Source organism: Leptonychotes weddellii, chromosome 8, assembly GCF_054177405.1.
Source record: "Leptonychotes weddellii isolate Sample4059 chromosome 8, ASM5417740v2, whole genome shotgun sequence".
NCBI classification, from domain to species: domain Eukaryota; kingdom Metazoa; phylum Chordata; class Mammalia; order Carnivora; family Phocidae; genus Leptonychotes; species Leptonychotes weddellii.
The window spans coordinates 83,383,548-83,410,567 of record NC_138376.1 but is presented as its reverse complement, the minus strand read 5'-3'; the positions used below and the strand labels follow the sequence as shown (position 1 = coordinate 83,410,567).

Below are 27,020 nucleotides of genomic sequence, written 5' to 3'. Positions count from 1 at the left end.
TTTTATTTAGAGTCCCCAAAAAGATACCTAAAATAACATTTTGCTCTTTTTCTATCTGTTAAACATTTACTGATTCTTCTGAGATTATCAGAATGTTTTTCCTAGCTCTATCTATTATTAAAAATAAATGTATCTAACATATTAACTGTAGTCAATTTACTTTTCTGTTTTCTAACCAAATCATAATGTAACTATCAATTTAGCTATTCATCTTTTGAAATAAGCCTAAAAGTTTTATTTTCAAAGAAATATCACTTTGAGGTACAGTGCTGGTTGACTTTAACAGTAAGTAACAAATTCCTAACACAATTATACACAGTAAAACAAAATGGTTAAGAAAGTCAAGATAGTCTCAATCCCTTTTTACTTCTGGAGAAGGACAAGATACATTTTATTCAGATATTCTGGGGCTTAATTAGTGCTTTGGTGACATCACACATACACAGTAGAAACCATGATCCTCTACTAATGGATATAAACCATCTTAAGAGAGTTTTTTTTTTTACAAACTAATGGAAAGTGGGTTTGAGAGGAAAGATTTTTAAAAATGGAAAAATTTTCATTCTTTTCAACTGAGATCAAACTGCCATAATTTTTTTTAATCATAAGATTCTAAGAGTAAGGTAAATATAAAAACAAAGCAAAACTTTTAGAGCTTCATGTATTTGAAACAACAGGCAAATGGAAATCAGGAAGTCATGGTTCTATTCTAGACATGCTGATCATGGGATTCTAAGAGCTAGTTACATATGGGGAAGGAATTCTTTTGAAGAATTCTTTTGAAGAGCTTCAGCAACTTGGTAGCAGCAGGAAACTGAAAATCAGAAAGTATGGCTCAAGATGGTGACATAGATCATTCCCAACTTCAGTCCCCTTTGCAAGACTGACTGGCAAATATCCATAGACAAGACAGCAATGTGAAAATCTCAGAACCCAGGGATGAGGCTGAAGCACCCCCCCGGAAAACAAAGGCTGAGAAGGATGACCTTAGAAAGATTAAGAGGAGTGGCTACACTCTGACCGCACTGCCCCTTCCCAGGCCAGCACAGTGCTATACCAACAGGGGCCCCCAGGGGTTTCTACAGTGGGAGGGAAAAAGAGCCCAAAGTGGACATCCAGGTCCCCCAGCACTGCAGAGTCCTTCCCAGGAGGCGCATGTGGATCTTGCCTCATCGGGGTCAAAGGAACTCTGCAGGCCTGGACTACTGAGAATCAGAGCAAGGAAGGTAGGCAGGGTTTACAGTAACCAGTGCTCAATTTTGTCAGACCACATTTCTCTTTGCAGCTGTGCCCCAGCAGAGATCCTAGGCAGTGGCTGTGCTTATCTGCATTGCCAAGCTGGTGGCCCTGTCTGTCTAGGGGGCTTGGTGGGCAGTGGAAATAAAAGGATACTAATTAACATCACGAAAACATATGAATGTGTAATACTCACTGGTAATAGTAAATATATAATCAAAGTCAGATTCTCTAATACTGTATTGGTAGTGTGTAATTCATTTGCAACTCTAGTTTAAAGGTTAAAAATAAATGTGTCTAAAAAACATAACTATAATAACATGTTATTGGATATATAATATAAAAAAGATGTAAACAGTAACATTGGTAACCTAAAATGCAAAGGGGAAGAGATGTTAAAGTATGAAGTTTCTGTATGCTATTGAAGTTGTTGTTGTCATTTAAAAATAGATAACAAAAGGAGTCAAACCATACTACTACAAAAGTCATCAAATCACAAAGGAAGACAGTGAGAGAGGAAGCAAGGAACAAAGAAAGTACAAAACAGAAAGCAATGAACAAAATGGCAACAGTAAGTCTTTACCTGTCTTTAATTACTTTAAATAACTGGATTAAATTCTCCCATCAAAAGATATAGAGTGGCTAAATGGATAAAACACAAGATCCAACAATATGCTGCCTACAAGAAACTCACTTTAGTTTTAAGGACACACATAGACTGAGAGTGAAGGGATGGAAAAAGATATTTCAAGCAACTGATAACCAAAAAGGCAGCAGCAACTTTAAGTTAAAAATGGTCAAAAGAGACAAAGAAAGTAATTATATAAAGGTAAAGGGGATCAAGCCACCACAAAGATAAAAGAATTGTAAATATTTATGTGCCCAACATTGAAGCACCTAACTATGTAAAGCAAATACAGAACTAAAAGGAGAGAGAAACAACAACACAGTAATAGCTGGGAACTACTGAACATAATAAAAATAATAATAATAATAATAAACAGTAAAATGCATAGGAATAAATCTAACCAAGGAAGTTAAAGATCTATACAATGAAAAGTATAAAACACTGGTAAAAGAGATTGATGACAAATAAGTGGAAAGATATCCCATGTTCATGGAGTATAAGAATTAAGGCTGTTAAAAAGTCCATACTACCCAAAGTAATCTCTAGATTTAATATAATCCCTATCAAAATTCCAATAGCATTTTTTTTTACAGAAATAGAACAAACCAACCCTAAAAGTTACATGGAACCATAAAAGACCTGAATAGCCAAAGCAATCCTGAGAAAGAAAGGCAAAGCTGAAGGCATCACACTATGATTTCAAACTTTTTTACAAAGCTACAGTAATCAACACAGTATGGCATTGGCATAAGAACAGACAGACAGACCAAGAGAATCGTATTGAAAGCCCAGAAATAAACTCATGCACATACAATCAACTAATATATGACAATGGAGCCATTACTCTGGGAAGAAGACAATCTCTTTGATAAATGGTGCTGGAAAAACTGGATATTCACATGCAAAAGAATGAAACTGGACCCCTATCTTACACTGCACACAAAAATTAACTCAAAATGGATTAAAGACTTCAATGTAAGAACTGAAACCATAAAACTTCTAGAGGAAAACACAGGAACAAATTTCCCTGACATTGGTCTTGGCAATGATTTTATGGATATGACACCAAAAGTATAAGCAACAAAAGCAAAAATAAACAAAAGCAAAAATAAATACACCAAACTAAAAAGCTTCTATATGACAAAAGAAATGATCAACAAAATGAAAAGGCAACTTATAGAATGGGAGAAAATATTTGCAAACCACACATCCAATAAGGGATTAACATCCAAAATATATAAGAACTCATATAACACAGAAGTAAAAAACAAAAAAACAAAAAAACCCAAACAACCCAATTTAAAAATGGGCAATGGACCTGAACAGATATATTTCCAAAGAAGACATACAAAATGGCCAACAGGAACACAACAGGACCTTCAGCTCAGGTCATGATCCCAGGGTCCTGGGATCGAGCCCTGCATCAGGCTCCCTGCTCAGCAGGAAGCCTGATTCTCCCTCTCCCACTCCCCCTGCTTGTGTTCCCTCTCTCACCGTCTCTCTCTATCTGTCAAATAAATAAATAAAATCTTAAAAAAAAAAAGAAATTTGAGTTGCTACCTCTAAAACTGAAAATAAACTACAGGTGATCCTTGAACAACATGGGTTTGAACGGTACAGGTCCACTTATAGGCAGTTTTTTTTTTTATATAAATATAGTATAGTACTATAAATATATTTTCTTTTCCCATGATTTTCTTAACAATTTCTTTTCTTCAGCTTACTTTATTGTAAGAATATAATATATAAAATATAAAATATACAAAATATGTGTTACTCGACTTTAAGTTCTCAGTAAGGCTTCCAGTCAACAGTAGACAATTAGTAGTTAAGCTTGGGGAGAGTCCACAGTTAAACACAGATTTCAGACTGTGCAGGGCAGGGGGTGTTGGGGCACCCCTAACCCCCATGTTGTTCAAGGGTCAGGTGTATAGTCCAAAACTTACAAATAGTTGTCATTTGTCTTGCCATTTGCTTCGTATGGGTTAACCCTGGTACTTTTCCCTCACACTTAATTGTGGCATGACAGTTCTAAAAGAGGTAAAACTATTAAATATTGACTAGTACTCATTCGTAATTTATTTAATGCTTACTATGTACCAGGTATCCTCCTAGGGCCTGGGAATTCAAAAGTAGATAAGCCCAGCCCTCAAGGAACTCATAGTCTTTTTATTTATTTATTTATTTACTTCTGAATTTTTTTTTTTTTTTAAAGATTTTATTTTTAAGTACTCTCTACACCCAACGTGGGCCTCGGACTCACAACCCCAACACCAAGAGTCGAATGCTCCACCAACTGAGCCAGCCAGTCATCCCTAGATTGGTTTTAGATTAAAAATACCATATATTAGGGGCATCTGGGTGGCGCAGTCAGTTAAGCATCCGACTCTTGGTTTAGGCTCAGGTCGTGATCTCAGGGTCGTGAGATTGAGCCCCATGTTGGGCTCCTTGCTCAGCGCAGAGTCTGCTTAGGACCCTCTCTCCCTCTCAAATAAATAAATCTCTTTAAAAAAGACCACATATTGGGTTCTATTTACCAAGGACTTTCTATTCTCATAAAACTGGGAGGGAATGGCAAAAGGATGTTTATAAAATACGAGCAGACTTCTAATTATGAAAACATAATGCAACTGATTTCCATGGTAGTATTCCTCAAATTTCTTCATAAGACCATAAGGAAAATGAGTGATAATATAAAATGATAAATAAGGAAAATTATTTCTATAACATTAAAAGACGACTGACGCCTGTTGGTGAATATTAAACACGATCAGGACTTAATGGGATTTGCACTTCATTTTTTGTATTATGTGTTAAGGCACCAATGGATTCTGAGTAACACATTGGGTAGTACAGCTACGTTTAAATAAGAAATCAGAAGCTTTTTCGTCTTTCAACCAAAAATTTATCTCAACTGAGAAGACTTCTCATATATGATCAAAGGAGGCAGGGGCCATGAATACATCATACCTGGGCACCTACATTCTCATTGTGCAAAAGGAATGGCTGTGGGGAAGCCACAGTGACAGAGCACGAGGCTCAATAATCATCATCCCATCTGCCCAAAACCATCCCACTCAACTTCCATACAGAAAACTGATGATAATTGGGTAAACTAACAAAATAACAAAAGGTTAAACAGTTACAAAATGTGATTCCTGTATGTAGAGCGAAGAAAACCATGAGTAATACCCCTCACATGGCCATATCAGATATCCAAATCTGCTCAGGATTAACCTGCTTGCTTGTATACAAAATAAGACAGTGTTTTAAGGGCTAAAAATACACTTAAAGCTCTAATAAATTCTTCATCTCTATCAGCAATTGAAGGATTTTTTGTCCTCTAATCTGAACATGGGTCTCCAGAAAAATGTAAAAGCACGTATAATAATCTATTTAACTTGGAACCCCTTTGGAGAAAGAAATTTAACTTGCTTCTTTTTTAAATCAAGAGCAAACAACAACAACAAAACCCCAAACTTAAATTTATCTAATCTCTGTAATCTAAAACCTCCTGAGCCCCAGATAAATCATCTTGTATGTGCTATTACTGTCATAAATGAAATACCTTAGCCCCCAAAATTAAGTCTGTCATGTATCTCCAATCCCAGTAACCCACTGCCAGATCTAGTCAACCAAACTAGAAAACACCTGGCCTCTCGCATGTTCCTCACACCCAATCCACTACACCAAGTCTTACCAAGTCCTACCAAGTCTTATAGATTCTACCTTTGCAAAATAATCCCCCTTCTTTATTTCAACAGCCAAGAGCAGGCTCCAATCCTTTTCTTGTCCTGTTTCCAACAGATACATTGTGTATCTCCCAGCCTCCAATCCATTCTCCACGTTATTTCCAGAGTGACCTTTCTAAAATGCAAATATAAGCCTATCACTCCCCTGATTAAAACCCACTTGTAGGATAAGGGTCACGCTCTCTCACTTGGCATCTCCACTTGATCTTGTTCTTACCTGCCTGTGTCTCTGATTGACAATCCCCTTACATCAGACATAGAATTATGTATGGATCTCCAAAAGCGGTGCATGGTCTGGAGCCTCTGCCCAAAGCCCTCTTTGTCTTCTTTAACCAAGTAACTCCATCTTTCCTTTAGAATCTAGCCTGAGAATAATGCCTACCCAGGAATCTCTGTCTGATTTGGGTTCTTCTCTGCACCCCCAAAGCCTCCTCTGCTAACAGCTTCATAACACCTACCCACCACCTAGAAACACTGACCCATGGGTCAATGCAAACCCTCAGAGGCAGGGACTGTATCCCTTTCAACTGTGCACTGCAAACACACAGTTGTGAGCATGCATTGAATATCTGCCATTTAATGCCTTTAATGTTTTATGAGTAAGGTAAGAGCTTACCTTACAGAAGTTAACCTCACGTTACCCAAGAGCTATGTTCCTGAAAACAACACAACAACATGGGGCGCCTGGGTGGCTCAGTCGTTAAGCGTCTGCCTTCGGCTCGGGTCATGGTCCCAGGGTCCTGGGATCGAGCACCGCATCGGGCTCCCTGCTCAGCGGGAAGCCTGCTTCTCCCTCTCCCATTCCCCCTGCTTGTGTTCCCCCTCTCGCTGTATCTCTCGCTGTCAAATAAATAAAATCTTTAAAAAAAAAAAAAAAAAACAACACAACAACAAAACCCATGTTAAGGGGGTACTTAAGACACCATGTGAACCTGTGAAAGCTCCCATAAATGGGAGTCACCAAAATAAAACAGGCAATATACATAATTTAAAAATACACAATAAAGTCATTTTGATACCTTAAATTAATAACATAAGTACCTACAATTAAATTTATATTTACTATTCCTTATATGCTAGAAATCTTTCAGGATAGCCCTCCCTGAAAGTTTCACCAAATTCACCTTGTTCCATTAAGTTTATCTTAACATCGTAGGCAGATGCCATTGTAGATAACATTCAAATAAAGAGACATTCACTTTATCTATGTATCTAATGGCTCTTTCATTCTGACTTTCAGCTGCAGCTTCCTGCTACCTCTTCCCTTTACAGGCCCATCCTAGCTCTTGATTCATTTTACATAATGAGAGTATATTTTTCAAGGCCTGCATTTACTTTACCCACTATGGATGTACCACAGAATAGTCTCTCATCCCTTCCTGACTCCTTTTCTTCCTGACCTCCCTTCTCTGTTTCTAATTATTCCCAAGAGAAATCACTCACTCACTTACTCTGTCTCTCTCTCGCTCTCTCTCTCTCTCTCTCACACGCACACACACACACACACATACACACACCACATTTTCATTCAATCAACAAACATTTATTAAATGCCTACATGCCAGGAACTGAGCTAAGTTTTTTAATTCATATGGTGCCAGAGAAGGTGCATTCGCGTGAATCCAACCTGTGACTATTATCTACAGTAAGAAATGTGCTTTGCATAGCAAACCAACATACGGCTGTATTTATGCAGAGAAAGAAAATTCCACTCATCAAGACAACTATACTTTGTGCCATGCACTGGAATTCTCTTTTGGATTCAGTTCAGTTTTATTTTATTTCACCGTGTGGGAGGCCCACTCGATTAATTTCGTGGCCCACTTATGAGTAAGAATTACAGTTTGAAAAGCACTGTTCTTTTTTTTTTTTTTTTAAGAATTTATTTATGTGTGAGAGAGAGTGAGAAAGAACATGAGCGGGTGGGGAGAGGGAGAAGCAGGCTGCCTGCTGAACAAGGAGCCCGACTCGGGGCTCGATCCCAGAACCCTTTAGCCTGGGGTCATGACCTGAGCCAAAGGCAGATGCTTAACCGACTGAGCCACCCAGGTGCCCCTGAAAAGCACTGTTGTAAAATACATGAAGGAAACTTGCATTTTGGAGAAGTTACTGTATTAAAAAGAAAGAAAAAAAAAACAGTTAAAACTACCCTGGAGGGATGGAGAGAGGATGGCAAGGGAGAGGAGAAGGCCAGAGAGAGAGGAAGGTAAAAATAAAAGAAATATAGAAAGGGAGGGAGTGGACAGAAAGAGATCATTTAGGAATAGAAAAGATAAAAAGGAAAAGCTAAAGAGGGTAAAAAAGAAGAAAGAAAAGTAAAGGCCAGAAGGAAAAAGGGGCAGAGACTGTCGTGGTAACTTCTGGGGTGAGGAAGAGGTCACAGACTGGCCTCCTTGTCACCTTTCATCTCCCAAGTGTGGAGGGAATTAGCTGATTAATCACTGATCACTGCCTCCCAACTGCTCTAAATCCTTAAACCTTTAAAGACTGTACTCAGGGTGTTTAGGAAAGGTGACAAGTGTTACCCATTAAGGTAGAAATACTGCGCCGGCAGCCCAGAGCATTGTCTGCTGGGCACTAGATAAGATCGTGCAGGGGACCCTAGAGAGAGCCTCGCATATTGGGAATACATTACTGAAAACAACTCATGAAAAGAAAACAAATTTGAGTTCATCACGGCCACTGTGCCATGCTCATCTCATCAGTGTGAAAAGGTGCGCTAATTCTCACTGTGTAAAAGCACCCTGTGATTCATGAAGCGCATCCCCTAACAGAAACCCTTACCCGGGGGCATTCACTCTAAGGTCAGTAAATGCTTCTTACTGTGAAACGGACTTAGGGAATAAATTAACCTGATGGTCCTAAAAGAGTAAACATCCTTATTTACCTTATATTACATTTCAGCTCATCCTGTGTTGGACAAACCCTAAGTTAGATAGTATTTATCCAAACCCTATGTATTATATTTTGAACCATTTCTTAGAGGTAGTTTTTAAATGAGTGAGACCTATTCCTCACTCAGAATAGTAGGCACTAATAATATGTGTGTTCATGTTCTTTTTAACCTACACTGATTGGCATTTGTTGCTCAGTTAAAAACTCGTGGAGAACTGGTAGGAGTGTAAAATGAGAACAGGTTGGTCTTGCATGGATACAGTGAATCACTGCCGGGCCACACATCACCCTGCCTGCCCTGGCATAGCCAGTCCTTCCACTTGGGGCCTTCTTGCTCTGCATTGGGTCACAGGGGCAAGTGGAAACAGGAGAGAGAAAAAAAAAAGCTAAAAATCTGGTGTGCTTGCTTGCTTTTTTCTTCCATCAGAAGGGAACAAAGAAGTAGGGGAGGGCAGAGGGCTTATGAGTAGGAAACAGAATAAGGGGAAAAACTAAAGAATGTTCAAGGATAGGGGGAGAAAGGAGCCACTGGGAGGGTGGCTGAAAACCAGGGAGATGCTGGTGAGGTGGGCTTCTAGGTAGGGATGCTCAGGGCCTCTTACAGACTCTAAGAGTAATGGGTGGTGGGGGAGACGAGATTCGGGACATTTCAACAAATATTTACTGAGCATTCAATTTAACATATTATTCTGGGGGCAGCCCATACAAAGATGGGCTGCCTTCTAGGAACTTATAACCTAGTAGGATAGCAACCATCGTAAATAGCAGAAGTGCTGTTCTGATAATGGCTAAATGGCCTCTATACCAGGCTTCACGTCAAGCAAACTATCCTTGCTCAAGAAGCATGTCTACATGGGGGACAATATACTAGGTGTCTATATGGGGGACAATATGCTGGGTCCTGGGAAAAGAATAAAGGTTTATTATTTTAAATATTATATTTAAATACGAAAACAAAATTCAATATTAACAGAGCAGAAACATGTCTGCATGCAGAGATGTCTACAACCCAGATGAGGTCAGAGGATCAACGTGAGGGCTGTTCACACTAATTACTCAGTATTTCTACCACTGTGGTTATACAAGCAGCTGGTAACATGAGGCATGTATAGTGATGGGGAGCCAGCCTGTCTGGGTTTGAATCCTGGTTCTTCCACTTGCTAGCTGTTTGACTTTGAGCAAGTTACACAATTTCTCTGTGCTTCAGTTTCCCTATCTGTACAATGAGGATGATAGGAAGATAATAGGGTTACTATGAGAACTGCGTTAATTCAGGTTAAGGTCTTAAGTGAGTGTCAGTGAATGTCGGCTGACGTCATTTCTCCCTAGTCACCACCCATACACTCAAGGAGTGATAAGAGTCAAAGGGAGGGGCACACTCAAATGAAATACAGCTCTGAGTATTTGGGCTAACAGTGTAGACATGGACCAGTTTGGATTCAACATCCACTTCGAAGAAATGTCCCCAGAATCTTGGATGAAGAGTGTCCAGCTAGCCCATCCAGGTTTCTGCACCTCCATACGTATCAGGGGCCCATGCTACACTGGCTTGTCAGTTGTTTACCGTTGATATTTTTACATTTGGTGTTGTATTGACCTCACATTTAGAAAAGGAATATTGGTTTGCCTCAGGATTTTAAGAAAAATCGGTAAGACTGCAAATTATCTGGAGATGAGTAGGCACACTACTGTTTTAAAATATCTTAGAACCTAAAACATAACAAGATGAGGATTTCAATAATCTCATATAAATCTAATTGCTCTTGGTTTCGGCACAGCTTTCAAAATCTAAAAATGAATAGTTGACATTTTAAGATTCTAGTTAGAGAATTTCAGTTTAAAGCAGGCACTCACACACATACACAAAGACACCCCCCCCCCAAAACAACCACAACAACACTCTTGGGCAGTTGCCATGACAACACAATGCTGAACCTACTGGGCTCTGTTATCCTGTTGAAGATGTTGTGCAAAAAGACACTCATGTTAGATTCTTTACTAATTAAGTGCAAAGGTTAAAAAAAATTCTAGATCCATAAGGTTTTCATATGGTCTAGGACTCAGAAAAGTAAATACTAAACATTTTAAGAAAAGAATTTAAAAGTAATTACTGCAAGGCCAACTACGGATCAAAGTAGATGCAATATGGAAGAAAACACAAAATACTTTTATTTTGTATGCTCTAGTCACTTCATCTTTTTCTCCCAAGTTGTGCCATACTATTTTAATGGAATAATCAATTTGTATAATATAATTTAGTTAACAGAGTCTATTTTTTTTACTAACACATTTAAATACTTTCCTTTTCTGGCCAATCTATTTCAATTCATTTGGGAGCCCAAACTTCCATTTGCTAATTAGACTTAAGAAAGAAAAAATGGTCTCTAAATTAATAGCAGTTTATATATTTAAAAAAACAGTGATGGGGAGAAAAGGGAGGGATAAGCAGCCCTTCTGGGAGGCTGTGATTAAACACTGTCCCATTCCTTCCCCTTCTCGGATTAGTCATCTCTGCCTTCTTTGGAAGTTTCTCTCTGTCTCAGCTGCTAGACTCAGATCCCCTCAAGACTCAGTTGAAGGCCTTTTTCCACTCTATTCTCTTTTCCAAGGTGGTCTAATCCCTAGTCAGTGGCTTTTTTTTTTTTTTAAAGATTTTATTTATTTTTCAACAGAGAGAGAGAGAGACAGCGAGAGAGGGAACACAAGCAGGGGGAGTGGAAGAGGGAGAAGCAGGCTTCCCGCGGAGCAGGGAGCCCGATGCGGGGCTCGATCCAGGGACTCCCGGATCATGACCCAAGCCGAAAGCAGTCGCTTAACCAACTGAGCCACCCAGGCGCCCCCCTAGTCAGTGGCTTTAATTATTACCCATAGGCATGCGCATCCCCAGAATGAAATGACTATCCCCATTTGTATCCCCAGAACTTCCAGATCAGTTGGCCCAACTGCCTCCTAAACACGGCCACCTGGATGCTACTGTAAATGCGAACTGCATCCTCCCGTAGCACTCCTTACCTCAGTAAATGAAAGCTTGGAATGGTCCTAACACAAGTGTACTCAATACCTATCTGCTAAATGAATAAATGTATCAGTCAATCAATCAATCAAACCTGTTACACAAACCAAAAAATCTAAGGGTCATTCTTGATAAGGACTTCTTTCTCTCCCTCCATGATGAATCAGTATCCAGGTCCCATTTCACCTCCTAAATATTCCCCAAATCTATTCCATTTCCTAACTCCTCCTAGCCACTACTCTCCAAGGCTCCAGTCTTTGCCTGCATTATTATAACCACCTCTTAATTATCAATCAGGAACATGCAGATGTAGTACACAGAGACGTTAGGCAATCAATATTGATCAAAAATGTATTAAACAATCTGATAAAGTTGCTCTAAGAAAAGGGAAGAGAGTATTTGCTAAATGTCAACTATATGCAAGGCACTGATCTAGACACCTCACATATACTACCTCATTTAATATCCACAGCGACCCATTTTCTAGAAGAAACTCAACTGGGCATATGGCATCAGGAGCCTTTCCTGGTCACAACCTTTGCTTTGTTTGGTCGCAACAAGCAGAGAATAACGATGAAGATGATGATGATGGTGGTGGTGGTGGTGGCGATTACAATTTACTGAGAACTTTTTCCAGATACTGTTTCTCAGCATTTTGAATGCATTATTGCATTTAAGCCTACCACCCTCCTACAAAGTAGGTGCTATTACCATCCCATTTTGCAGATGAGGAAATAGCCACATAGACTTAAATTACTTAAGGTTAAAAAAAATAAGAAGTAGTAGGGCTGTGATCTAGGATATGAACCCGATTCTGTTTAAAAATTTACTAAACACCTGTTTAACTTACAGCAAGTCATTAGAACCAGTGGGGATATACAGCTAGAAGAGACAAACCTATCAGTGCCCTCAAGGGTCTTGTATTGAACCTGAGGAGCCTGTCTCCAGGGTCAGAGCTATTTTGTCAATCCCATCTCTACCCAATGGAGAGCCAAGTTTATGGAAGGAAGCCTCCAGCAACTCCAATCCCACCTCCAAAGCGCACATTTCAAGTCAAAGCTGCTGATCTCTTTTCCATCCCCACAGCTACCCAGTTATTCTTGGGTAAGACATCAGGAAGAGATGCTTTAGTGCTTATACTAATATGGTGACAAGACTGAATAATTTTCTTGAAAAAGTCTACAAAAAAAGTACTGTGAATAGCATGAATACAAAGATTTTTGAAAGGTCTCATCTAGTACTTACAGTTTTATAACTCCATCTGGGCACCTGGAACAGAGCTGCTGGCTGCTCTTGTCTTGTTTATGTCGACGCTGACCCAGCTCAACAAATCTACAAATTACAATGGATAAAAACTAAGCTAAAGAAGGAACTACTTGCAATAAATTCAGCAGATTACATAAAATGGTATGAGCTTTCAAATGACAGCAGTCTGCTTATTTTAGAAAAACGCACGAGTGCCCTATGCAACCCAAGACTGTCCCTACAAAAGGGGGCCTGATTTTACAGTGGGTTTGTTACAAATGAAGGAGGAGGAATTCTGTGTCTCAGTTTACTTCAACGTGACATAGAACTTGAACCGAAGTGTTTCTGAAGCCAGAAGGATGAACTTTCAGAGCCTCCCTTATCTAAGGGTAAATGCAGCAGGACACTAGGGGAACACGAGGAGAGGCATTTGCGGTGGGACAAACGACAAAGAAAGAACAGAATCAGGCCGGGGATCCATCTCCCAAAGCAGGGACACTGCTGAAAACCCAGCACGTGGACTCTGTCTCCTTAGGACCACAAGAATCCCCAAATGTACTCCAGCTACTCACATACTTTCAACTGGGGGGGCGGGGGTTGGAAGAGACCACCTGCTGAGCCCCACGGCCACACCACCCCTCCTTAGAGAAGCCCTGAACAACACTCATCCAGACTTGAAGCTAAGAGCCACAGGGACTCGCCCCCAGCCGGCTCCACAGGATAGGAGGATCGCTTGCAATGGGTCAATGGGCTGATAGGCCAAGGACCACCCGCTATTTCTCAAGTGCATACTTGTCCTAGTGTGGGCTGTGCTCCAGGCATCCGTCTTCCCCTCAGGGGCATGGCTTGTAATTTTGTTCTAATGTGCCCTGGGAGGTTATGGGGCACAATTAAAGGGCTGACTCCTTTCCCAATTTTCTACTATTTAAAATATTTTCTTTCTTATAATTATCAATACTTTTATAATTTATTTTTTCTTTTTTTAAAATTTTTAAAATATTTTTAAAATTTTTATTTATTTATTTTTATTAACATATAATGTATTATTTGTTTCAGGGGTACAGGTTTGTGATTCAACAGTCTTGCACAATTCACAGCGCTCACCATAGCACATAGCCTCACCAATAATTTATTTTATTTTATTTTTTAAAGATTTTATTTATTTATCCGAGAGAGAGAATGGGAGACAGAGAGTATGAGAGGGGAAGGGTCAGAGGGAGAAGCAGACCCCCCGCTGAGCAGGGAGCCCGATGTGGGACTCGATCCCGGGACTCCAGAATCATGACCTGAGCCGAAGGCAGTTGCTTAACCAACTGAGCCACCCAGGTGCCCCCCAATAATTTATTTTTTATTAGCTTTTTTTTAAAGGTCAAGAAAAGTGCTGCAGAAATTACCAATTACTAAGTTGTTAGGGTGCTACTGGAAAACTTTCAATAACTTACTTTTATCCAATTTTTATCTTAGTAAGTAAACATTTTTGATCCACTTTTATCCAATTTTTATCTTAGTAAGTAAACATTTTTGATCCATTTTTGGGGAAGAATGTCACATAACACCTGTTACTTGTACAGAACTTTAAAATTCCCAAATCATGTGCACAATCACTGTGAGAATTTTTTTTTTTTTTTTTTTTTTTTTTAAAAGATGATTTGGCACAGGGCTGAGGCTTTGAGGAGTAAGTAGAAAACTTCCAGGTCCGGTTGAGATAGCAAACCAAAGAAATCAGAAAAGCCGAGGGCAAAGGAAAGTATAGAGAATAGGGCTAAGCGATTGAACCAAACTACAAAACTAAGAGATCTTCAGGAGTTCGAAGGTGGTTGAGGCCAAAAGTAGGAAAAACAAGCAGGAGAACAGGAAGCTAGAAGACAGGCTATGGATGCCAGTTCCAGCACCTTCCTTCCCTCCCCACGTTGTCCTGTGGTTGCCCAACCGGGAGCTGCGACAGGCAAGCCAGGCCAGGGCACTGTCTTTACACACACAATCTTTGGTGGATACTAGTCAATTGGGTGCAGAACTGCAGTGGGAGAAGGCAGAACTTCTGAGGTCAATTTAGGCTAGAACTACATGGACTCTCGCCCTGCCCTTGAAGCTCTGCTGTCTGGATCCAAGGAGGCACTAAGAGAGCCCCAGAGCCCAGCTGGGGCAAGAAAGGGTACCAGTCAGTTCCTGAAGTCCAAGGATTTGGTCACCCCCTGGCACAGCCACACGTCCAGTACTGATGGAGGGAGGCCTCCTCTGCCATAGCAGTGTCCATGACAGATGGGGCGGGGAGATGCCCCTGCCACCAGGAGAAGCAGTCTGCCCACAGTAAAGAGTGCCTTGCAGAGAGGGGAAGAGATGACCAGACCTCTGTTTCTCCCCTTTGCCCCAGGTCTGCATCATAAGCAGGGGCAGCTGATATTACCAAGAGAATAAAAAGGATTGCATAGTCTAAAATCACAGGTACCCATGAAGCACAGGAAAGGTCTTCTACGTAAGTCACTGAATGGCTCTTTCTGTGCTCTTGGCCTATAAAGAGGGATAATAATATCTTTTCAGCCTACTACACAGTTGTCCAAAGAAGAAATAAAACACTGTAAAGTGTTACACAAATCAAAGGAGGAGGTGTTGTTCTTCAGAATATCAAACACAGAATCTTATTCCAGGACATGGATTCCTCCCTCCCCTGCATACTCCCTTCCCTGTGGGCCTGCCCTTGTCCCCTTCTTAGACTGGTTCCCAGGGATATTGTGGCTGAACAGGGTTGCATCTCACTCCCTGAGAAGGGAGAACTAAAAGTGGGCCTCAGAGGCAGTCTGAGCTAAAAAGTCTCCAAGCAAAAGTCATGCCTGAAGCAAGAGACACTTTCTTTTGGCTTAATCAATGTGAGCCAAAATTTCAGTCCTTGACTGAAGTGCTCTTGCTCTCTGCAATAAGCAAAGTGCTATTATTCAGTCACTAACCCCAGACAATTCCTTCTTCCAGATCATGTTGCTTATAAAGGCTCACTTCAAATGCTGAAGAGTTTAGCCACACTGTTGGGACAGCTGTGATGGATAAGTGACTGTGCACCTGTGTGTCCAGGCCCGAATTCTGGGTGACTAAACTGGCTTCTGTTAAGATAGTAATAGTAAGAGAGTCATACCAGTGCTTTTGCCGTTAGGAGATGCTGTGCACTTTTATATTTTACATATTATAGCAGATCTTACTAATTTGAAGTAAAAAGTTGTCAATATCCAGTTTGATGGATTCAGCAAATGAAATACTCCCCTTAACAAAGAATGGAACATCAGTGCTCATTTATATTATAGAGTTGACATAAGCCAAACTTCTTTGAATGAATGGGATGGTATTCATATGCAATAATTAGGTCTTCTCAGTGCATGTATTAAGCTGAGGAAGTGTTTACAGTGGTTATCATAGGTTCTTGAGGATTTCTAGGTGAGGGATTCTTTTGAGAATCTGATAACTATAATTCTGTGTTTCTCCTCAGAAACACACACACACACACAAAATTATGTATATGATTTCAGGGAAAACCTTTTGGTGGATCCTCTTTCAGCTTAGTCTGTTTAATAAGGTCTAGAACATTCTGACTTGATGCCCTTATATCACCATTTCCTTCTTCCTCCTCAACCACTGCTCCCACCAGCACCCCAGAGCTAACGCAAATGCAAGGTCCTCAATTGTCAATATCCCAGGTTCATTTTGTAAGAAGGTATCTGCTCTTGGGACTTTGTTAATGCAAGAATACAGAAATGTATGTGTACTTCAGCTTGCAGCTTATATATAGGTGGTTAGAATACACGGACACATCATAAATTTTTATCATTGAGGGGACTGAGAGTCTTAGGCAGTAGGCCCTTTAACTCCAAATAGAAACCAATGTTTCAGAATTTGACCTCCTAAACACTATTAACTGTATTCCAAGTGGAATTCATTTCCTTCTGTATTGTTGACCATTTTCATTTTTAGAAGTTATACTAGATATAAGTTATTGTAATAATACATTTGCATTTTTTTCTTAATTTCTACATAGAAGTAGTTTACCTTGAATAAATGGAGAGATCCTCTTCTGAGAGACCATCTGAGAGATTAATTCCATATACCTCTTTCATGGGCTGGACCACATTCTGGAGTTAAAAACAAAAAGGAACCAGGAAGAATTTTTAGACATCTAGCATATTAATTATTTCCAAAGATGAAGAAAATGAACCTGGGAAATTTTCCACAAAAGCAATCACAATATTTCTTCAATATATTCATTAAACTTCTCAGTTAATGGTTTTTTAAAAATCTGATTTTGTTTCCACTAAAAATACTTTGTTTTAAGGTAAAAAGCTATTAAATAATTACTAGTTCCTTTTGTATAATGCAGGAATTAGAAAACTTTTTCTGCAAAGGGCCAGATAGTAAATATTTTAGATTCCTTGGGTCATATCATCTCTGCTGCAACTACTCAACTCTGCTGTTATAGTGCAAAAGCACCCATACACAATATGTAAACAAGTAGGCATGACTGAGTTCCAATAAAACTTTATTTATAAAAAGAGGCAGTGGACTGGATTTTGACAATTGGCTGTCGTTTGCCAACTCCTGGAATTATGGATTCAGTTCTTATATTATCACATTTTACTAGCCATATCTACTTCTATGACTTTTGGCTATTTCTGGGAATTAAATTTACCTAAAGCTCGATTTGGTTCTTATGTAGTTTATTTCCTTTTATGTTCCCTTATATTGGTAATGTCAAATTGAACAGGGTGAATTTCCCACTGGGGCTATGCAAAGATTGTGAGGCCCAGGTCCAAACCCTACATTCCAACAACGTGCTAAGCAAGGAAATAAATGGACCTCAAGTGGATGTGCTGCTCAAAAGTGGACAAGTTAAAAATTCTGAAGTGATAAGAAATTTATTATTATACATGGGAACAAAAACATCAATTTTTTTTTTATTTTTTTAATTAACATATAATATATTATTTGTTTCAGGGGTACAGGTCTGTGATTCATCAGTCTTAACACAACTCACAGTGCTCACCATAGCACATACCCTCCCCAATGTCCATCACCCAGCCACCCCAGCCCTCCCACCCCCCTCCATTCCAGCAACCCTCAGTTTGTTTCCTGAGATTAAGAGTCTCTTATGGTTTGTCTCCCGCTCTGGTTTCATCCTGAAAAACACTGATTTTATTTCAAAATGAAACCATTTCAATAATGTCTATGCTAAATGTATTCATCTCTTAATGACCTAAATGTGAGACCTGAGAGCATAAAACTCCTAAAAGAAAACATAGACAATAATCTCTTGGACATTAGTCTTAGCAATATATTTAAGGATAGGTCCCCTCAGGCAAGAGAAACAAAAGCAAAAATAAACTATTGGGACTAACTATACCAAAATAAAAAGCTTTTGAACAGCAAAGGAAACCATCAACAAAATCAAAAGGCAATCTATTAAATGGGAGAAGATATTTGCAAATGATATATCCAATAAGGAATTAATATCCAAAATATATAAAGAACATCTACAACTCAACACCTAAAAAAACAAATGATCTGATTAAAAAGATGGGCAGAGGACCTGAATAGACATTCTTTCAAAGAAGACATCTGGATGGCCAAGAGACACATGAAAAGATGCTCAACATCACTCATCATCAGGGAAATGCATATAAAAACCATGATGAGATATCACTTCACACCAGTCAGAATGGCTAGTATCAAGAAGACAAGAAATAAAGAGCAAGTGTTGGCAAGGATGTGGAGAAAAGGGAACCATCATGCCCTGTTAGTGGGAATGTAAACTGGTGCAACCACTGTGGAAAACAGAATGGAGTTCCTCAAAAAATTAAAAACAGAAATGCCATATGATACAGTAATTCTACTACTGAATATTTACACAAAAACAATTCAAATTCAAAAGATAATAGAGGCACCCCTATGTTTATTGCAGCATTATTTATAATAGCCAAGATATGGAAGCAACCTAAGTGTCCATAAATAGATAAATGGATATGCAAGATGTGGTATTTATATACATATATAAATGCAATGGAATATTATTCAGCCATAAAAAAGAATGAGATTCTTGACATTTTTGACAACATGGATAGACCTCAAGGGTATTATGCTAAGTGAAATAAGTCAGACAGAGAAAGACAAATACCATATGATTTCAGTTATACGTGGAATCTCAAAAACAAACAGACAAACAGAAACAGACTCATAAATACAGAGAACAAACTGGTGGATGCCAGAGGGGAGGAAGTATGGGCATGGGAAAAATAGGTGAAGGAAATTAAGAAGTACAAACTTCCAGTTATAAAATAAAAAAATCACAGAGATGAAAAGTACAGCACAGGGAATCTAGTCAATAATGTTGTAATAACATTGTATGGTCATAGGTGACTACACTTACGGTGAGCACTGAATAATGTATAGAATTGTGGGATCACTATGTTGTACACCTGAAACTAATATAATATTGTATGTCAACTATACTTCGGTTAAAAAAAAAAAAAGTATTCATCTCTGCAGTGCCTCAAACACCACACATTAGAATGGTGTGCATGAGATAATGTGACCTTTTCTCTCAGCCTTTTAACAGAAAGTAGGATTTTAGAGATCATTCTCCAAAGCCTCATGCCAGACACAAGCTCCGCTCCCACCTCGGTCACTTTGGCACTGTCCCCTGTGTCCGTCATCTTCACTGGGGTGGAGCGCTGAGACACAGAGCCCTCCTCTTCCCGGTCGGTCCCAGAGTCATCCTCAGAGCTGCTGGACACAGCTTCCTCGCTGGGGGGTGGCGGGGCACTGGCTGCCGTTTTACGCTGTAAGACAGCTTCTTCTCTATTGCTTTTGTTCCTTTAAAAAGATGAATATTGATATAAAGTATCTTTAAACTAAACCCTTGACACTCACTATGTATGACTCTGTCCAAAACCTTAGTGCTAGTGAAGCACAAGAAAATGGCTGTGAGAAACTAGTTCCTGGGTTCAAGTTGTGATTAAGGGAAAACCTTAACGTTTTACCATGTACATGTACTGACCTTATATGAATTTAAGCCCTGTTATAAATTCAGAAAATAGGGGCACCTGGGTGACTCAGTTGTTAAGCGTCTGCCTTTGGCTCAGGTCATGATCCCAGGGTCCTGGGATCGAGCCCCACGTCGGGCTCCCTGCCCAGCGGGAAGCCTGCTGCTCCCTCTCCCATTCCCCCTACTTGTGTTCCCTCTCTCACTGTGTCTCTCTTTGTCAAATAAATAAATAAAATCTTTATAAATAAATAAAAAATTCAGAAAATAAACCAGTAAGTGCGTGTAAACCAATGCAGAAAAGTCTTCTCACCACTTGGTTACTGTGTCCTCCTTTGGTAAGTGAAATCATTATTTTCAAAATTTATGGTACAATAATAGCAAACTATGTGCTTGGGACATTAGTAAAATTATCTTGCTACAACTTGTAAAACATTCAAGAAAAGGTCAATAGCCAAATCCATGTAAATTTCCTTCCCTTCTATGATTTTTATCAATCACAGCATCAGCTGATGATTTGTACCATAGTAATGAGCAACTGATGAACATAAACTAAATTTTAAAATTTGTGTTATTAGTAAATAACTATATCTGCTAAACATTCCTACTAATAGTAGGGAATAGATGGGGAAAAAAACCCCCCCAAAACTCAGACTTATAAAAGTATTTACTTTTAGTTCCAAGTATGAGAGTAGTAAGAATGCTGTTTTCTTTTAAACTCAGAAAATAGGGACGCTTGGGTAGCTCAGTCGGTTAAGCGTCTGCCTTTCGCTCAGGTCATGATCCCAGGGTCCTGGGATTGAGTCCCACATCGGGCTCCTTGCTCAGCCGGGAGCCTGCTTCTCCCTCTGCCTGCCGCTCCCCCTGCTTGTGCTCTCTCCCTCTCTCTGACAAATTAATAAATTAAAAAATCTTAAAAAAATAAACTCAAAATATTTTATAGTAAAATTTTTGGCTTTTATGAAAAATGTTTAATATTTCACTCTTTAAAAACTACTCTCTATAAAAGACTTAAAATGCCATAATATTCTGAAATGTTCTAGGAAAGGAAAATGAAGTACTATCTGACTATGGGTTAGATATTATAGAAAATAAGCTAGTTTCTGACTTTCTGCAAAGTAAAAATTAAAGTCAGTGGCATTTCTGTGCCATACAATAATGTAGCTGGTTATTTATGTATTTATTCCAGGAACTCCTTGAATTCTGAATTCCTGAGGACATCTCTTAAATTCCATAGTTTCCAGTCCAAGGCCTAACATGTAGCTATTTAAAGCCACAGAAATGGTATATCTGGAAATGGTAATGTACATCCCATTGCATAAACCACCTGTAGCTGGAGTCCAACCAGGATCCCATACACACTCACAAATACAATTAGGACTCAGTATCTACAGTCTAGCCAGGGATTCTGGCCAGAGTCTAAAAAAAAAATCTCATCACTGGGATTATTCAGGTCAGTGGCAGTAACAGATTCTCATACCAGAACATATCACATCTCACTCCGGTTTCTAAGCATGAAGATGGAGACATGATTTGACTTCTTCCTCACATTATTGGGTGTAACAGTCTTCCCCAAAACAATGTTACAGTAATATACAGAAAATCTATTAATCTCTCTACCTGAGCATATTTATTTTAATGGTTTCTCAGGATGCCAACAAAAATAAATAAAATGACTATAAATTTTTACCTAAGTATTTTATGTTGTGGGAAACTGAGAACGCTGAGTTATTTATAGGACATAACACATAATATCTGCTACCTGTCCCTATGTCATCTGTGATATTTCTAATTTAAAATAATAAAATGTACCATGTTGCTGAAATTCCTATAAATTCTTTCAATGTTGAATTCTTTCCCAGAGCTATGAATAAACCACCTGCATAGATGCAATAAATGGAATGTGCTCCAAACTATGTGACTTGAAGTTATTCTTTTTGGTGAAAATTATATTGCAAGTGCCATATTATTTTACATGAATCTTTAAAATTTCATTCTATATGCAAATCTTACCCCAATACTGATTTTCCGGTTTCATCTGGTTTACGCACTGTAAATGGACTTGGATCAATGCCAACGGTCTTGGGCATAAAGTCACTGAAGAAACAGGAAAGAAATTCCATATGAATCACTGTCCATCTCCAGGATACTTCTGTTCAATTCACATTCTCATACTATTCCTTCTTAGCCCTCAGAGCTACATATATTCTGAGCCAAATGTTCAGGGGAGCTTAGGTGATCCAGGCCATAAATCCCCATGAACTAATGGCACCAGGTAACTTCAAGCTCTCAGTCTTCACTATGAATTTTCTTCATGATTATGAGACCCAGTGGTTTTGAATTTAAGATTTTCTCTACTGGAACAGAGTTATATCTAAATTGTTGCCACAATGTATACACTTTGTTTATACATCAGAATTACTTTCCAGGTAAAACTAAATTCATAAAACCAAAGGCAAAGCATAATGTTTTTATTACACTATACTACTCAGGGAGGCTGACACAATAATCAAAAACACAGGAGTGTTGGAACTGAAGTATCAGCATCTACCTCATTAGGTTGGGGTTAATTCATTAAAATACTGGAACACTTTAAATAGAAACTTTGAGTTTGCCACATACGAAGATAAGCTGAAGCTCCTTCGGCACTGTGCCAAGCCTACCTCCTGATTATTGCTATAACCAGACCAAACTCCTCATAGATGCCAGAAATACCAGAGTTGCATGGTTTATGCTGATGAGAATTATGGCTTTGGCAAGGATACCGCTCCAAGTGTGACCCATTACATTTTTTGAAGGAAAAGAAAGTAAAATAGAATCTGATCCAGAATGCCTCTTTGACAGAAAATGTTGTTTTAAAAATGTAAGTGGTTTAATTTTTCTTTCTTTTTGAACATAGATAGTCGATCCTCATTATTTGTGGACTCCTTATTTGAGAATTTGTTTGCTCACTAAAATTTACTTGTAACCCCAAAACCAACAGTCAGAGCTTTCAGGATCACTTGCAAACATGTGTAGAACAGTGAAAAATTAGAGTAACCCAAAGCTCATGTTCTCAGCTGATGGAGAACAAGGCGACACTCTGCCCTCTAGTTTCACCTCTCATGCTATAAGCAAGTGTCCTTTCCATGGTCTATTTACTGCCATGTTTTTCACCTTTTTGTGCTTTTTGTTGGTAACCTCGTTGTCTCAAATGACCCCAAGCATAGTGCTGAAGCTCTCTAGCGTTTCTAGGCACAAGAGAGAGCTGCGTGTTAGAAAGAAAACACGTGTTTTGGGGTGCCTGTGTGGCTCAGTCGGTTAAGTGTCTGCCTTCAGCTCAGGTCACGCTCGCAGGGTCCTGGGATCAAGCCCCACATTGGGCTCCCTGCTCAGTGGGTAGCCTGCTTCTCCCTCTCCCTCTGCTACTCCCCCTGCTTGTGTGTGCTCACTCTCTCTCTCCTTCTGTCAAATGAATAAATAAAACCTTAAAAAAAAAAAAAAGGAAATAAGTGTGTTGGAGAAGCTTTGATCTCGTATGAGTTATAGTATTGTTTGCTGTCAGTTCAGTGTTAATAAAAAGTGTTGTCTGCTATGAGTTCAATGTTAATAAATCAACAATATATATTTAATAAGGCATCTTTAAACAGAAACAACATAACATGGTTATGTTTTGTTTTTTTTAAGATTTTATTTATGTATTTGACAGAGACACAGCGAGAGAGGGAACACAAGCAGGGGGAGTGGGAGAGGGAGAAGCAGGCTTCCTGACGAGCAGGGATCCCGATGTGGGGCTCGATCCCAGAACCCTGGGATCATGACCTGAGCCTAAGGCAGATGCCCAATGACTGAGCCACCCAGGCGCCCCCATGGTTATGTTTTGACTGGCTGATAAAAATGTTGTGACCCGAGGCTTGCCAAACCTAACCCTGTATTTCCCCAAAGAGCAATGGTTCAGTACTCTCTAATCCAGTTGTTTCAGGAACTTTACAGAACATAACCCCTGCAAATAAAAAATCAACTGTATATACACATATGCATAAAATCATTCATCCTTTGCTGAGTTGAAATATTCTGGAAATGACAATAACCTTACGGTTAACACTTCTAAACTTTGAATAAGTTTAATTGAAAGTCAACCAAGTAAAAATTCTAAACTTTCCATCTGAAACTAAAGCAAAATATAGAATGGCTTCTCGGAAACAAAACCATAGGATATGTTTCTACATGTACATTAAGTTTAGCATACCTATATCACATTGAAAGAAATGTAAAATACAAAAATGCAAACTTTAATATAAAATACAATAATCAAGAAGTGATTTGCTTTGTCTAATTTTCTTACTCTAGTCCCATCACTTTTCCAAAAGATGCCACCAAATTCTGAAAAAATGTAATACATTCAAAAGTGACAGACCAAGATGAAGAGTCTGGAAACAATGACACAAGAATTGTGAAAAGAAAGAATGAAGGATATTTACCTGAAAAAAATTAACACTGCTTCCTCAAATATCTGGAGGGCTATCGTACAGAAAAAGAACCACACCTGTCCTACTCCTAATAAAAATAATAATATAATGATAGCCACCATTTATTAGTCACCCACCTGCATCAAGCACCCCATTAAGGCACTTGGCATGTATGTGTATATACGTGTATAATGCACACGCCCCTATCTACATAAAAGAAGAAACTGAGACTAGATAATTTTCTAGGTAGATAAATTAGATAATTTTCTCAGGGTCACACAGGTAGGCAGTGGCTGATCTATGATTCACATCCCTACCTTTCTAGTACCAAAGACTATGCTTTTTTCCAACTAATTTATGCTGGTTCTCGATTTCTATGTTCAATTTTAAAAAGTGAGTTTACTCCAAATGACAAACTAGGACCAATGAGAGGCAGGTTTCAACTTACCAAAGGAAAGAAATTAACTCCAGTTGTCTAACACTAGAACTGACTGCCTCCTGAAGCAGTGGGCTCCCCATCACAGGTGGTATTCAGAGGCTGTACAATCCCCGCTAGCAGGCTTGCGGAATGGACTTGCGGCAAAGCAAGACATACCTATACAGACTAGGAAAACTAAAGTTCCCAAATCCTTACAACAGTCTCAGGGCACTCACAACGTACCGTGCTGAGCTTGTCATAGCCAAGCAAAAGGTATCATCAAAACTACTCAGTTCGTATGGTCGAAAGAACTCGTTGTGGATGTCAATCTCTTCTTCATATTTGTGGAATTTCTTCACTATCAACTTCTTTAAGTTCGCAGCACAGATAACTAAGAGAGATAGGCCTGTTACTCGTCAAGTCTTTAGATGACATCTGGCAAACAAGGTTTAGCTCCTGCCTCTAGCACTCATATACTTGGGAAAGAGATGAGATATGTGCACAGAATACACAGTGCAAAACCAAGTGTGACAAGCTCCAAGGAGGCAGGAGGGCCCCCAAAAGTCTGGGTGGGAGGAGGGAGCTGTTTTAGAAATCAAACTACTCAGCTCTGGGTGCCTGGGTGGCTCAGTTGTTAAGTGTCTGCCTTGGGCTCAGGTCATGATCCTGAAGTCCCTGGATCAAGTCCCACATCGGGCTACCAGCTCAGCGGGGAGTCTGCTTCTCCCTCTGACCCTCACCCCACTTGTACTCTCTCTCTCTTTCTCTCTCTCAAATAAATAAATAAAACATCTTTAAAAAAAAAACTACTCAGCTCTTTAAATTCCTTTTTGTTCTTAAATCATGCAGCTATTTCACTAAATTTTCCTTTATATTTCAAATCCTATTTATGGCCAACATTAGACTGTTAAAAGTCCTTTCCTTTCTCTTAGAACAACAAACCTTTGCAATATGAGTTATGATTTTTCCCAGAATTTCAAGGTTACAAATACTCTTTAAAAATTAATTAATAATTTATTAAGAACTAAAAATCATTTGTAATCTTAGTTTATGGCCTTTACCACCCAAAGTTGGAATACCTAACCATGACTAGATGGGAGTCCTTATGTGGAATGTTCCAGATTGGGAGTCGATCTTACTTAGTGCTCTTTCACAACTGGGAAAACTGGCTTGTTCAAGGTCAGGGGAATCAGTAACAGCACTACACTCTATTTAAAACCGAGCAATTATTTCAGTTGGAAACATCATTCGAATGTATTGTACATTTGAGTTCATTCATTTAGCATAAAAATTTTCCTGCCTTTCAGACAAATTAATGAAATGAAATTTAAACTTTAGTGACTAAAATGTACTTTTATATACACATCTGTATCTTTTTCCACTGCTTAGATACAGGAAAAGTTTTTATTTCTCCTTGTGAGTGGGTCTTCACTTCCTTCCCATTACCCCCAAATATCTAGAAATATAATCAGTACTAATTTAAAATGGTAAACTAATGTATTATATCCATTAGACATTTCAGGGACATACCTAATAACTATAAAACACAGTACAAGGTACTGGCCTACTTGGATAAAAGAGGTATAACACAATCGCTGCCCTTAAAAAGCTGTCTAAGATGTTACAAACCCCTATTATAGCAGCAACATAAAACTGAGTAGTCATTCCTTTTTAATGAAATATTATATGCAAATAATTTAATGCTTCAAGCTCATTTAGGAATAATTCCAAAATATGTTGGTATAAAAACTAAAAGAGAAACAGTGTACCTACCTTCATCATACGGCAGTGGTAAATGTTTTATTACCTCTGGTGTCCACCAGTAAGTATAGCTATAAAATTAAAAAAATAAATAAAAGGATAAGATGGACCAAATTTAAATGCTGGCTTTCTATAATTCACTGTGTTGAAGGGGTTTACAGTCTATTGTAAGATGCTGCCTCATACTTCAAAGTTAACTTTTTTATTTTTTTAATTTTATTTTTTATTATGCTATGTTAATCACTATACATTACATCATTAGTTTTTGATGTAATGTTCCATGATTCATTGTTTGCATCTAACACCCAGTGCTCCATTCAATACGTGCCCTCTTTAATACCCATCACCAGGCTAACCCATCCCCCCACGCCCTCCCCCCTAAAACCCTCAGTTTGTTTCTCAGAGTCCATAGTCTCTCATGGTTCATCTCCCCCTCCAATTCCCCCCTTTCATTTTTCCCTTCCTACTATCTTTTTTTTTTTTAATATATAATGTATTATTTGTTTCAGAGGTACAGGTCTGTGATTCAACAGTTTTACACAATTCACAGCACTCACCATAGCACATACCCTCCCCAATGTCTATCACCTAGCCACCCCATCCCTCCCA

General features: G+C 38.9%; 1 protein-coding gene across 4 annotated transcripts in view; it reads right to left on the bottom strand.

Moving 5' to 3' along the window:
- FIG4 (FIG4 phosphoinositide 5-phosphatase) overlaps positions 1-27,020 on the bottom strand; it is a 106,745-nt gene that overhangs the window by 8,347 nt on the left and 71,378 nt on the right. For 2 of the 4 annotated variants that reach the window (XM_031023910.2, XM_081828794.1), the window contains 6 exons: positions 26,424-26,482; positions 24,894-25,041; positions 21,798-21,881; positions 19,420-19,615; positions 16,799-16,881; positions 12,770-12,856 (listed from right to left, as the gene is read on the bottom strand). In XM_031023910.2, the coding sequence (XP_030879770.1) occupies positions 12,770-12,856; positions 16,799-16,881; positions 19,420-19,615; positions 21,798-21,881; positions 24,894-25,041; positions 26,424-26,482 (657 nt within the window). Of the gene's footprint in view, positions 1-6,232; positions 6,273-11,557; positions 11,580-12,769; positions 12,857-16,798; positions 16,882-19,419; positions 19,616-21,797; positions 21,882-24,893; positions 25,042-26,423; positions 26,483-27,020 lie in introns of those variants that run through there. The other 2 variants (XM_081828792.1, XM_081828793.1) reach the window with 2 other exon arrangements.